At 43.2% G+C, this 15,234-nt stretch overlaps 1 protein-coding gene across 1 annotated transcript in view; it reads left to right on the forward strand.

Annotated features, from left to right (window-relative positions):
* Nucleotides 1-610: 610 nt before the first annotated feature.
* Nucleotides 611-15,234, forward strand: part of hs6st1a (heparan sulfate 6-O-sulfotransferase 1a) — a 51,747-nt gene continuing 37,123 nt past the window's right edge. Inside the window, exon 1 of the mRNA XM_029460516.1 lies at nt 611-1,403. Within this exon, the coding sequence (XP_029316376.1) occupies nt 904-1,403 (500 nt within the window). The 5' untranslated portion in view covers nt 611-903. The remainder of the gene's footprint in view (nt 1,404-15,234) is intronic.

Here is a 15,234-nt window from a genome sequence, read left to right on the forward strand (position 1 = left end):
ACAATACAATGTAATCTAATCTCATCTATGTAATGATTACACATTACATGGCTATTTTTGTAATAAGTTATCTAATCGGAATACTTTTGGGTTACTTAAAATTGAAAAAAAAAACAAATATTGAAAATATTGCACCTTATACTAAAAAAATGGATGCAGCCACAACAATTTGAGTTAAAATCTGGGTTGATTATAGTTACTTATTGTTTGTAACCTGATTACGTTATCTATCTATCTGTCTGTCTGCTGTCTGTCTGCCTGTCTGTCTGTCTGTCTGTATCTATCTGTCTGTCTGTCTGTCTGTATCTGTCTATCTGTCTATCTGTCTATATGTCTGTCTGTTGTCTGTATATATCTGTCTGTCTGTATCTATCTGTCTGTCTGTCTGTCTGTCTGTCTGTATCTATCTGTCTATCTGTCTGTCAATCTATTTATCTATCAACGTAGGGCCACGAGCCATTGGCTACCAGTGGATGACGCGGTCGTTACGTGACAAACAATAAATTAAAGCGACTCTCCTTTTCTCTCTGTTTTCAGTGAGAGAGAGCGAGCGAGAGACGTTGAAAAGGTAGGACTCGCGCTGCATCCTGGGTACATAACTCCATGGTGATGCAGTGAGCCTGTTGTGTAGACTGGAAACCAAAGTAAAGTAAACGGGGGAGGGTTGTCTACGGGGGGGCTTTCAGCGAGTTACAATGCGTCTTTCACGGTGTTGAACGGTCTCGGTGAACGATGAGCCAACTTCGCCGGGCGTCTCGAAGCGGAATGAGCCACTCTTGAGCCCCGAAAACGAGTCCTTCTTGGCGGGGGAGAGCGAGAATGCAGAAGCCGAGCGCCCCGCTCCCTGTTGTCGGCTTGACTGGGAAATGGTAGCGTACTGTAGGAACCGCACTTGGAAGGAACATGGTCGAGAGGAGCAGCAAATTCTTGTTGATCGTCGTCGGATCCGTGTGTTTTATGCTGATTCTCTATCAGTACGTGGCTCCCGGGGTGATCAATTTCGGCTCCCCGCACGGTTATTTCACGGAGGAAGACGAGGGGGACATCTTCCCCACTCCGGACCCCCACTACATTAAGAAATACTACTTCCCCGTAAGGGACCTGGAGAGGACGATCGATTTCCAAATCAAAGGAGAGGACGTGATCGTGTTTTTGCACATCCAGAAGACCGGGGGGACTACCTTCGGCAGGCACCTGGTCCAGAATGTCCGTCTGGAGGTCCCCTGCGACTGCAGACCGGGCCAGAAGAAGTGTACCTGCTACCGGCCGAACCGCAAGGAGACCTGGCTCTTCTCCCGGTTCTCCACTGGCTGGAGCTGCGGCTTGCACGCCGACTGGACCGAGCTCACCAACTGTGTGCCGGGGGTCCTCAACAAGAAGGAGAACAAACAGAAAAATCAAAGGTAAAACTGTGACATGATTGGTTTCTTGACTGTATTAGGAATCATTTAGAAGTGTGGGGTTTAGGAGATCACATGTAGTCAAAATGTGGGAATGTATAGTAACTCTTTGACATATTCTTTTTAGATTTATATCACTGAAACTTTTTTATGTGGCATTTTAGAAGAGCACTGCAGATTGCTCAGTAGAATTTTTTTCTTTTCCTGAAGGTACAATAAAGTCACTGTAAACTGTAAATCTCGTTTCTGTAGGATTTGATTAAAATAATCCAAGCACATTTAACTGAAATTTAAATCAAAATAATATAAAATGATTCATTATTAACTTTTTTAAAATCAACTCTTGAGAGTTCTGCTTCTTCTACATCTCTGTCTGGTTTACAAAGCATTGCAGGTTTATTCTTCTGGAGAGATTATTATAATTGGCCTAATCTAATGTTACATTTTAAAGCATTTCTTCTCGCAACACATCACAACTTTATGAGTACGCAGCTATGTTTGGTCATATTCATACCACAAAAATGTAGTAGTGATACCAGGCAAGATAAAAATGATAAAATAAAGTAAAAACGGATGGTAATGTTGTTAAAACCCCATAACTGAACTCCGCAAACGCATTTAAGTTCCCACAGGATGGTAATAGATGTAATGGTTTGCGATGTTATATTAAATCATAGGTCTTTCTCCTCCCCTGTGTGGGACAGAAATGGTTTAAAAATAAAGAAGATGCATGGAGGGTTGATAATAGATGCTTGAGAGACAAATGTAGATCAACATTTCAACATTGTGCTGTCATAAATGCCACAGTAGCTCAACAGTGTCTCTGACAATTGTTGAAAAGTGCCAATATCAGGGTGCCCTCCCACTGAATCACATACTGAGATTCGGCTGAATGTATTTCAGGCATGGGGGGTGTAATATATCAAGGCAACATTTCCACTCCGTAATACTCTCTTGCATTGACTGCGTGTATCCTGACACAACACGCATTCTTATTAAGTTATAACTCATTTCTTCTCCGTGCCTCCCTATTGTTGTTTGCAACATATTGCATCCCTCACCCAGACATATTGACGGCTGTATCAACTTCCATTTCACTGCACCCTTGTGGTTAAAGGGTATGCTTGTTGAATGGGTTACGTGTCTTTGTATTGCCTGAGCTTGTTCAATATTTTATTTTGGCTTTGGGTGATCAATAGGACAAAGGGGGTTAGAAATACGTGGGAATTTAAAGAGAGAGAGAGAAAGGGAGAGAGAGAGAGAGAGAGAAGCTTTTTCCGCTTCCTCTGCCTATCTGTCTGGCAGCCAGGCGCATGGAGATGTCAGGCCGGCTGCTCTGCTTCCCATGGCTGCTCAAACTGGGGATCAGAGCTGCAGGCTGGACAGGGCTGGGCTGGGTTGGTAGGGGGGGGGGGTTGAGAGAGGGGGACCCTGCGGGGGTTTGGCTCCGCACTAATCCGGGTGATTATTACTGCTGGGATACACACACACACACATACACACTAGCGCTGGTATTTGCTGCTGGCGTCAGTCCTGATTCCCGTGGTTTCCCCTGGTCAGAGGTGATAACGTGTCCGGCCATTCTGCATGGCGAGCTGAGATATCACAGTGGAAGAAAGATAAACGGCCTTTCATCACTTTGTGAGCACGGTTTCAAAGCCTGAACGTGTGTATGTATTTATGCGTGCGTCTGTGTTTGTGTGCACCTGAAGAGGCCACGGGAACAGAAAGAGACAGCAAGGCAGCATGTATGAGAGCGGTCTAGGTATGCATGCATGGGAGAGGATCTTTTGCCTCTGGTGTAATCGACTATCCCTATCACTCCTGACAGGAGAAACAAGGGACTACATGCTTAATAGCAGCCTGAAGGGAAAACAATGCTTCTCCATATTACACGCAGCTTCACTTCTGCAAGAACAAGAAGAAGAAGTGAATCGCTGAAATGAGCAGCTTTTTTTTTCTTCTGTCTCATTGCCTGCTTTTCTGTGTATGTGCTTCTGTCTGTGTATGTTTAACTCATTGTGTCCCTCATTGGCTGGCTCTCTTGTGTCACTGTAGTAATGCTTGTTTAGGGGACATTTGTCTTGAGGCCAGTATCACTGTGGTGAGGAGACCAGGGAAAGTGTGAAAAAGATCATCTGTGTTTACAGAGCGGTGGTGAGGGATTTCTTGGCGCAGTGTCGTACACAAAGCTTTAAAATCAGCTGTGCGTATTGTCAGTGTGGTGGAGATAAACAGTCTGGAGCACCAGCCAGTGGTTTGATGTGTCTGACTCTGCACACTTTTGTGGAGGAAATGGTTTCTAGTTGTGTTGTTAACTGTGAGACACAGCAAAGGGAAAAAAAAAACTAGAAATCTTTGACCACACAGCCGCAGCGAGTGTTGAGAGATCCAGCATCTCTCTGCAGCTGTGTTCTCATCCAGCTGTCAAGTGAATTTTACACATACCTTTTATAAATGCTGCAAAAATAAAATGTGAATTGGGACCATTTCCATCAGCTGGATTCAAGCACATAAATACACCTGTCTGTCAGAAAACGCATCCACAAGAAAAGAAATCGAATAAAGTCAAGAACAGACGACTGCATTGAATAGTTGAAAGGTATTAGGCGAGTTGTAATTTACATTTACTGTCATATCGGGTTTATGCTTTCATTTGATGATAAAAACAAATGTATGTGCTAATGTTTAGGCCTGCAAAAAACACTTATTTTTCATTTTTTGGTTAACTGTGCGAGAAGAAAGGCAGGAAATGGTAAAGAGTGAAAGTGCACATCGCAAGTTTGCAAGCCTGTGTTGACTTATTTAAATGTCTTGTTTCATCTGACTAACACTCAACAATTCAGTTTACTATCATAGAACACCAATAAATTCACATTTGAGAACCTGGAACGCTAAAAAAAGCCAAAACAAATGACTTTAACCGATTTTATAAAAAAAATCTGAAGATTGATATTGATCGTTTTTTATTTATTTATTGTTACGCAGATTAAAAAGACTGTACGCTCACCAGTTGCTTTTCAAACGATCCATCCAGTGATTTTCTCTAAATAACATCGGAGTCACTGTTCAACTGCTTTGTATTGATAGTGCAACATTTTCCAGGCCCTGTTGTTGTCATGGTTGTATTATTTATTGATTCTACAGATGGGTCTGTATCACTGTGTATTGCACAGTTTCTTCAAAATGTTTTTTAAGAGAGCATAAAACGTTTTCAAGACGGGGGAAATTGGATTGAATGTGGTGGTTTTTCAAATTCAGAATATCATAAATTGTAGGAGGGGGGAATGCTACGATGGATTAGGCTGAGTTTAGGTCTGGTGACAAATGTGTCGGCTTTAGAAGGAGGCGCATTAGGCAGCAGCGAGATGAATGGTGCGTAATAGGAAAGACAGGTCTGTCTTTGATCGGTGATGAGATTGAGATGAACAGTGGCATTGTGGGAGAAAAGAACTTGCGTAACTCTGCAGAGCCCCACTCAGAGTAGATTTGTCATTCCCCACCTCTTGTTTCAGTTTTAGTGTACTTCAGTGATCCCCATGGGACACACTAATATACACACACGCATAGTAGTACACAAACTGTGTGTGTGTGTGTGTGTGTGACAGGCAGACACAGCCCCTAATGCAAGGCCTTAGATATGGGGCTTCTAATTGGTTAAGGAGGTATCTACCACTTTACTCAAATTAGAGCCACACTTTCAGATGGGGGGGATACCATCTGTCCTTGCATGTGTGTTTGTGCACACATCTCATCAGGACTGTGTGTGTGCCTTGTTTTTTTTCTTTTTTCTAGTGTCATAGAGCGTCTTAGTAAGCGAAGTGATGGGGCTAATTTTACTGCCTCTATCTCAGCTCTCTTAAATCACTCCCTGTTTTTTCTCTCCATCTCTCTTTCCCGCCTCTTCTTCATCCCCTCTGCCTGTCTTTAAAAAAAAAAAAAAAAACATTTTCCCTCCCGTCCTTTCCTCCATGATGGTGTCACTCTCTAATCAAACAGCAGGCTTGCTTTCCGCTTGGTGGCTTTATGGCCGGGGGGCTCACTTTCTATCTCTCTCCCTCTCTCGCTCCTCTTTTCTCCTCTCTCCATCTCTGCCCACTCGTCTTTCTTTCTCTCTTTTGCCATCTTCCTCTCCCTCTCCCTCCGAGCGTGACTACCGCATTAGAGGAAATGTCTTTTCATGGAAGATTTGCTGCAATTTCCAAAATGGCTGCTTTGCCTAATGGACAACTGCCTTGGTTCTAATGAATGATTACATGTATGGGTATGAGGGAATGGGGAGGGGGAAGGACAGCGGGGGCAAGGAGGGAGGGGGAGAGAGGAGAAGGAGAGGGAGAGAGAAGGAGATTGAGGAGTGATGTGAGGAAGAGGATTGGATGAGTGTGGGACAAGAGGGGAGCTGTCAGGGAATGATTGAAAAGATAAAAGATGGCGGGGGGAAAGCGTTTAGTTTCATTGCTGGGGAGGGGGCTAGTCAATTAGCACGGTTGTCAAGCACTGGGCATTACTCTTCTTTCAATAGGTCTGTTTCAGATTCACAGCACAAATCACTGCACTCTAAAATGTGTGTGTGTGTGTGTGTGTGTGTGTGTGTGTGCGTGGCGTGAGAGCGGATGCGTGTGCATGTGGTAGCTCAGCATGGTGCCATCAGCCAGCACAACCCAGAATCCAGATGAACTTCAGGAAGCTGCAGAGGCAGCCCTGGCTGATTGGCATATAGTACAAATATGTGTGTGTGTGTGTTTGTTTGCGCGTGCTCATGTGAAGCCAGGCAGGTTGGTGTTAATCCAATCAGATTAGCCGGGTTTAAGCGCTGCTGGCCAGGCACTCCAAAGCCGGTTACGTCCGCTCATCCTGCGACTGCACCACGTTCCAGCATTCCCAACAAACATTCCCACATCCCTCCAGCCAGTTATTCCCTGCCCGTTTACTCGGCTCAAATCGCCTTCACTCATAAAACACGCCTGCTTGTGTTGGTGGAAACCAGGATCTAATGGGTGGTGACCTAATACCTTACTGTTACTTAATTTAAAGTGTGAGTGTGAGGAATGAGCATACAGACAAAGGCACTGAAGAACATTTTGTATGGATACGTTCACAAACTTTAAACACATTTCAATTATACTATAATTATATGTTTTTAAAAAATGGAATTATATGCCGTTTTATTTTAATACTTTTTTGAGGCCATAAGTGGTTCAGAAAAAAAGCAAATACTTGAAAGTCTAAAAAACATTCTTCTTTCCAATCTTTTAAATCCGCATCTAGCATCTCTTTAAAGTTACTCTCTCAAACGACATTCTAAATGAAATGCCGGCCTTAAATTCAACACTACATCAGCCCACCAACAGCAGATAATGCAGTCAAGCAAGTGGCTCCTCAAGTTTTGTGCTTTGCCCTTCACAATATAATGAAAGGATGGTCGACTCACACGCTATCTCGCACATAAAAGACGTGAGATATGGCCCCTATGTGTTTTCTTCTCTAGTAGCTTGAGGCGAGTGTTGACAGGCCTCTCTCGGCTACACCGCTGCTTTCTCTCAAACGCAAGAGTTCAACTCGGGTTCAGCCTCAGGTCGCCGTAACGTAGAACCCAGAATCACAATTTAGAGTTTAGAGACTCTAGCTCGAGAGGATATGTGGATACCTCTGTTTGCCCCGTGGCCACACACACACACACACACACACACACACACACAGGGCTTTTAGTTTGACTCTTTGCCATACCGACCTTCTGCAGCCATTTGCAGCGGACAACTGTTTGGCTGTAGTTGATCAGCGATGCAAAATGGCCTGATTAAGGCCAAAATGTTAGTGAAAAATGCTGATTATCTGAGTACAGTATGGACTTTTGTATAGTTTTTTAGGAGGATGATAGAATCTGCATTAAATTGTCAAACCCGTACGTTCAAGTTGAGTTAAGGCTGCTGCCACCTTGATTTGCTCCAGCTGCTTCACCTCAGTGCATACTGAAGACGGAACAAGGAGATCCGCTTGATCGCTGACGACTGTCTCTATTGGTGGTCCGGGACGAGCTATCTTCGCTCTGCTTGCTAGCCTTCATTATTGATGAGCCATTATGGATTGCAGCGGGTTTTTCCATTGATTTGATAAAACTTGAATGACGCCGACATTGAGCAGAGCCTTACCCGATCTGATCTGGCTGTTCGCTCAAAACAGAGGACAGATGGAGAGGGGGGGGGGGGGGAATAAAAGCAAGAGTGATGTGTTTCTTAATCATCACACAGCCTCTGTGACTCTGTGTGTCACTCTGTCGCTTCCACCCTCTGCTGCCGACTGTCAAATGTCCCCCCCCTCCCCCCACCACCAAAGTGATTCTGCGGCCCTTTAGACAAATAACCGTGCGGCAAATGATTAGCAGACATTTCTATGGCTCGTAATGAGGGGCGCTACGCTACAGCAGCTCCGCCAACAGGATTACTCCCTATTGATTAGCCTAGCCTAGCATTAGCCCTGCTAGCTAAAAGCGACTGAGTGATTAGTGGGCATTTCTATAGTGGTTAATGAGTGGTGCAGAGGAATGCTATGGTATGCTCTCCATGAGAATGGGATTACAGGCTATTAATCAGACAAGAGGCTAGAAGAAGTCATTAGTCGGTCCCGCGGCGAAGTCGTTGCGTCTGCGGCTGATCCTAGTTCCTGGTCTCTAAATCCAGTTTGGCCTTGTCTGTGTCATGTGGTCTCTTGCTACATTTTGACCCCGAGAGTCTGTCTTTTAACTTTAACGCCCCCCCATCCCATGGTGCCCTATTCTTTGATGGCACTTCCTGTCTTGTTCCTGCTTCCCTTCTTCTGAGATGGAGAAGGACAGTGAGAAAGAAGGAGAAAGACGTCTCCAGGGACTGCTCTCTGCATCTATTAACAGAACTGTCTTTTTCATGTCCATGAATATGACAAGTCCAGACAGGATGTGACCCGCGAGCTTCTCTGCGTCTCTCAGTCTGAGCGCTTCTAATTTATTTGTAAACAAACAAATAAATGCATAAATGTTCTGCATGCGTGTGTTTATGAATAAATGTATCTGTTCATGAAGCTTATGTGTGTCTGTGGGAGCATGTTTGTCTGTGTGTGTGAGCGGGAGATAGCCAACGGAGGAGGCATGTGAACGCAGAGGAGAAGGCTGACAGGCGTGTTAATTGAATTGTGGGAAAAATGCAAATCCCGTACTGCCTCTTTGAATTGGGGGGAGGAGTTTCAACTGATTGGGACTGTCTCTTTGGGAACACACACAAGCAGTAGGCTAACTTTTACCAAATCCAAAAAAAGAGAATGAATGATGGTGTTGTCTGCATCCTTCCACGCATCACCCTTTCCCATCACTCCTCTCCATTTTTCTGCCCATCATGCCATCCCAGTTTTTCAGTGTCTTTTGTCTGTGTGCATGCGTGTCCGTCTGTGCATGCGAGCGTCCCACCAGAAGAGATAACGTGCTGATGCCATTCATGGAAAGACAGAGCGAAGAAGGGAGGGGAAAAAAGGGATTCTTCGTTCTGCTACACTTGGTTTGTCTGCTTTGCTCCGGGGCAGAGCTGTAGATCAACAGAGTGTGTGTGTGTGTGTGTGTGTGTGTGTGTGTGAGAATGTCCTCTGCCTTCATTTGTGCATTCAAGCAGGGGTTGCATGTGTCCGGGTGTTTGCCGTGTGATCTGTGTTCGCAAGTCCGTATGGTGATTTGATGTGTGTGTGTGTTTTTGCAGATGACATTTGTCACTGTTGCTTACCTTGCTGTTCTGTCTCTTTTCATACTTCATGGACTGAATGATATGAGAAAAATATGTAATTACAAACTTCTGACCAATATTGCCATTGGGATTTAAATGATTTCTATCATAGGCTTCTAGGCCTTTTGTTATAGGTGATCTTCATGGTATGAAACAAGATAAGTTTGTACCAAGCATAATCAAACGCACAAAACATTTGGTAAAATCGAGTTGAAGTTAATTTTCCACTGGTTCGTTCTCTGGAGGATTCAGATACGTCTCACTCTCACTTATGTCGTGGACCATGAGTTAATTATTTCTGGTTAAATACAGTGTCTTGTTTTTGAGGTACTCCCAAGGTTTCTTTTTATACAAATATTAGCCTGTTAAATCCACACTTGGTAAGATGTTTCATTAAAAATACTGATTACTTAATATTTATTGATAAAAGCTACAAAGAAGTCATTTTAATGACAAATTAAACATCAAAAAGACACTGTCTAATACGATACGTTATTACTTAAAAACTACAGCTCCCTTGAAAATGAACCAGCGCAGCATATTTATCTGAATTTATGGATGTACATAATATGACATACTGTTGAGAAAGGCTGGATGTTTAGTTTTTAGCCTGAATTATTATTTTTTTGTTCCAGTTTTACTTTGACTCTGTGATGCTCAGTGGTTCGTCCTTCTTGGAGAGATCCCTCTTTAGCTGAGCATAAATAGTACCGACTTGAGCGTGCAGTGAACACATTAACCAGACAGCTGCCACGCATTTTCATTTTGTAGTTTTGCCAATTCATGGAATTAATGGTGATTAACTTCAGCTGGCCAAATTTGCTGCGGACAGTTGTCTTTTATAGCCTGCAAAATTGTTACCAACTGTACTTTAACCTAACTTTTATTACATCTCGTTAAGGCATTGTTATTAATCTAATTGGAATGCCTGTTTTTGTGATTTCAAGTCGGGTATTTGATATGAAAACTATTTATTGTGTTGCGCACATCACCCCCCCCCCCCCGGCATATACACGCACAATCTCTTGTGTAAGCGGCAGATGTGGTCAAATAAGGGTTCAATAAATGGGTCACCTCATCTGGAAAATCTTGACACGGTCCATTGTTGAGTCAAACTTACCAGTAAAAAAAAAGTAGGACAGGCTTCTCTTGTAACGGCATTAAAGAGCAATTGAGAGAGCGAGGGAGTGCCACCCTGCTGAATAAAGGTCAGTGTTAAAGCTAATCCAGTTATACTATTCTTAGTGTCTCTTCATCTATTTGTCTCTGTACTCCTCCTCCTCTTCACCCCACACGGCACTGTGGATCTGGGCCAAGAGTATGTCGTTTTCACCTTTTTTCCTCTATGATTTCATTTTGTTATACTCCACCTCTGCTTTCCCCTTCATTTCTCTTCGTTCCCCTCTCCCTCAGTTTCTCTCTTTCGCTCTGTCAAAAAATGTTCCCATCTTCATCCCCCCCGCCACCACCCTGTCGGCTTCTCTTTTTTTTTTTTTTGGTTCCAAGTGCGTGTCAGCTTCCTCAAGAGAGAGGAAGTGATGTGTCAGGAAGTGCTTTTATCTGCCAGTGATCTGATCTGATGTGAGATTGAGATAAACACAGGATGAGTGTAGTGTTCTCTCTTTCACCCTAGAGAAGTGTACGATGGAGAAGCCCTCATTTTCTTTTTTCTACGACTGCTTATTCTTTGTGTGCACAGACAAATCTGGTGATCTTGAGGTGATTGCCAAATTACAAAGGGAATACTGATAAGAGAAGTATAGGAAGAAGTCTTGTAACGGTTAAATCACCAGATTGATCCCTCGCATTATGTAATATGTCTGCAGACAGTCTTTTGTTGTCTGTCAGTGTCTTTGAGGAAACTAAACCTCCACCTGCTCCTATTTCTTTTTATACTTGACGTTAGACTGCATCTGAAATCTATTAGATCACTTTCAGGAGCTCGTACGCGTGCAGCGTACACCGTCGTGACATTCAGAAGACTCGTACATGAAAAACAAAATGTATCAATATTTCAGATTTCGCCTTGGGGTTGTCCTAACAAGCACACAGATTGGCTGTTTAGAGTTTAATAGGAAGGGAAAACCTAATCCCACTGAGTCTAGTCCAGTGTTTATAGTAGATAACAAGGCAACACATTCATCAACCACTCTGAAGGTCAAAACAAGGCAGATATTTTTAGATAATCCGTCAATTTTATCTGAACATCTTGTTTTCTGGTTTATTTTTCCAGTTTCCTAATTGGGGAGGAGGCTTGCTGTCCTTCAACTTAATGCATGCACTTTCTTCATCATAGGTGAAGTGCTCTTGAGCCATCTCTACCAGACTTTCCCTCGGGAAATTAAAGAGCACTTCTTTCCTCCCTTACTCATCTGCATACATTTACAACATGATTATTGAGGTTTCCCAATTCCATATGATTTAAACTAAAGCTAATGGGACTTGAATAAACACAATTATGTGTAGAACACATCCACTTGGGAAATTGACTATTTTTTCCCATTCGCCAGTATTGTTGCAATGTAAGAAAGTGGCCCGTCTGATTTATGCAAAGTTTGTGCTCAACGCTGAATACACCCATTAACTTCAGGCTCACGAGAGGCAAGAGAGACGCTGGCTCTTTCAGTCCGTATGTCTGAACTAGGGGGGGGGGGGAAGCGGGCATTCAGTCTGAAAACAGCCCTGCGTTGGTGGATGGGTGTCGTTTTAAGTACCAGTGAGATATGAAATGTGATCCAACTTGAGTAATAGATCCAGGAGGTTGAAGGGCAATGCTCTGCAGTTTATAGTACCCAGAGACAGCATTTTATAACTCAAGACAGGAAACATTTTAACTTTAGTGCATGATTGCGACGTAAAAAGTAGCAATTTGACATTTATAGTACAAAAAAATTGTCCAGGAATGCGCCCCTTCGTGTATTTGATTAGCAACCGCGGCATCTTGCTGGATGACGTTGCATTGTGGTCCAGCAAAAGTTGACCTTGGTTGCTACGTTTTCTTTACTCTGCGCTGAATTCAGCCTGTGATGTCTTTTCCGTGTGATGGAAGGCAGGCCGGTTTCATAATTCCCACCTCCCAAAGCTGAGATATTTGAATCATTTAGTCTTTGGGTTTTGTTTGTTGTCATAATTCGACTTGGCTTACTATCTCCTTTTTAAAAAAAATATTATTACTGGACGAATCGAACCAAAACAATGACTATCAAACAGCCTTCTGTGTGGCTGCCTGTCAAACTGCTGCCATCTAAATTTCATATTCTCTGCAGCAAACACGCACAAGAGCTGATATCATTCCCAGATAGCCAAGAAATTCTTGGTAGTAGCTCAAAAGTTTCCAACAACTGTTACCCCAGCACCAAAGAGCCTGTTTAAGCACTGATGAGCTTACAGAGGTGAATGTGTCATTGTGATGCAAGGTGTGCCCAGACAATGTTCCCTGACTAAATTGTAGTTTTCAGCTTGAGTTAAACCAGGGAAGTCAGTTAAATACAAATCCTCATGTACGCTGACATCCTACCAAAGGCAAAATCCCTACTTCTTGGGATTGAACCAAAAAAATTATTGACATTGGATGGTTAACGTATAAACAATGAAAAACACCACAGTCATAACAAGGAGCTGGCTAATCGTCTGCAGATGGCAGCAGGAAACCAAAACGATGACTGTGATGCCACAAAAAAACACCAAAAGTAATTAAATGAGGTGGCGCCGTGAGAACAATGTTTCAAAAATGTTTCAAAAATGTTTCAAAAAGTCTATCCGTAAGCAATCTGTTGGCTTATGTGTGTCCATAGCAATAAAAGGAGAGTAGAGGCAGACAACAACAACAACAACACGAAGCCCTCCAGGCGGTCCCTGTAGTCCAGGGGGCCAGTTCTGGAAAGATGCCCCTTCATCATGACTTGTGTGATGCTGGCCTTCTGCATGTTGAGCGCAACAATGCAAATACTCAGAGGCACTCATGCAAAAATGCAGACCACGCTCTCTGTCACACTCCCTCTTTCTACCACACACATTCAGCCCCCGTCCCCGACTGACTTTATGGATGTTCACTGTTTGACGTTTTCCCTTGTTGAATATACCCCCCAGTCCTGCCCTGTTTTTTTGTTTTTTCTTCCCTTCCTTCCTTCCTTCCTTCCTTCTCTCTCTCTCTCTCTCTCTCTCTCTCTCTCGGCCGCCGTCTTTTGTCCGGCATCTCTTCACGCTTGACCAGCCTTGCTGTGACTCTTGACTTCAAAGAGCTACTTCATTCATCAGTCACTCATCAGAGAGAGAAGGCCATTCAGAGCTGCGCTAAAAGAGAGGGAGGGGACGAGGAGTGAGTGTATAAAAAAAAAAAAAAAAGAGGGTGAACGAGTGTATGAAAAGAGGGCACGAGAGAGAAAGAGGATCCGCTCTTGACACCAGGGAACCTCAGGAGTCACAAAAGCAAAGAAGGGACACACTCCCACACATCTACACACCCATACAGAGTCACTCCCAACACTTACACACACACACTCTTTTTTTTTGTTTTTTTGTCCTGTTGGGTGTGTGCAGATGCCGCAAACATGATCCCTTTTTCTGTCTATCCGTCTTCTTTCTATCTTTCCTTCATTCTTTTCACTGGAGCCGGCAGTACAAAGGGGAGTGGAGGCCTGTTCCTTCCCCTAATCCCTCACTGCACCTGGGTGTGTGTGTGTGTGTGTGTGTTTTAAATCCTTTCTACGCAGCGACCATTCCTTTAGTATTTCTAAATCTCGTCCTCTGTATTTTCATCACCTTCGTGTTCACTGACATTCTCCCTCTTTTTCCCCGTTCCTATATTTCGAGGTGGCTGGCAAGCTAGTTTTCAGGTCAGTGGGAATTGCTATTGCTTCCCCTCTCAGCTGGAGTCTGTATCACACTCTACTGCACACACACACACACACACACACACACACACACACACACACACCGATATGCACACGTTTTCCTTTCGTTTTTTTGTTCATCGTTCTCTCTCTTTGTGCGAGCTGTTTGTGCGGTCGCCTAACTTGTAAAGACTCATTGCTTGTAGGTGTGCCAGGTGACTTTTCATCCGTCTTTTTGTCTCTTCATTATTCCGCCGTTTTATTTGTTTTTCTCCCTCAAGTAATAAGCCATAACTGAAAGTCTGTCACGCTCTGTGTGGCGCTCGCCTCAGTCTGTTTGTGTGGCTGTTCACTTTCTGTGTGAGGGAGATTTCTTTTATGACTCACCTTGTTTGTGTGTGGGCATGTAAGTATGTAAATCTTTTACCCAGGTTAAGCTTTTCGGCTCACCAAGCAGGTTATGATGTTTATTGCGAGAAAACAATCTGGCTTCGTGTAAGAACAAAATCGTGACGCATATCTGGTTAAAGCTTGATTTATGAAATCATTCATGTTCCTCAGTAGTTTCTCACATGGCAGTTGGTTTCATTTCGGCAACCAAGCAGGGTTTTTTTTTTTTTCCTCAACATCCTGTAAACGATGATTATTTTACTGTTCTTTTCTTTATTAACCATTAAAAAGAATTGTGACATGCTCATCATAAACTCCTTAGCAGTTTGAAGACCAAAACTAATCCACAAGCCAAAGAAATGTAGTTTACCAACACGTACAACAAAGAAAAGCAACTCATCCTCACAACTGAGAAACGAGGTCATCTTTGCTTTAAAAGGAACTTTTTAATTGCTAATCAAAACCATAATTCGTTTGGATTAATTCACTTTATTGTTTGAGATCTACTCTCAACATGTTTGTAGGTCAGCTATAACAGTTTTGAATGGAATTTATCTTTTGTATGGCCAAGAGAATAAATACAAAGTTATGCAATCCAATGCAAAAGCAGTTCATGATCTAATCTCCCCTTTTTGTTAAACTCTTGACTTTCAGTTTGTGTTGACACTGTGGCAGACGCGTGTTAATTACACTCTGGTATTCTGAGCTGTACTTAGTGGAAGTGTTGAGATGCAAGTAAAGAAGAGAAATGGCAGCCACTTCAGAATTGGTTTGTCCACACGCATGATCTTTATTAGGCGACGCTTCACAATCACGGACACGCACACAAGCTGCCATGTGCCAGTGCACACCAATGGCCACAGAAAGGCT

This window comes from Cottoperca gobio, chromosome 22, assembly GCF_900634415.1.
Source record: "Cottoperca gobio chromosome 22, fCotGob3.1, whole genome shotgun sequence".
NCBI lineage: Eukaryota > Metazoa > Chordata > Actinopteri > Perciformes > Bovichtidae > Cottoperca > Cottoperca gobio.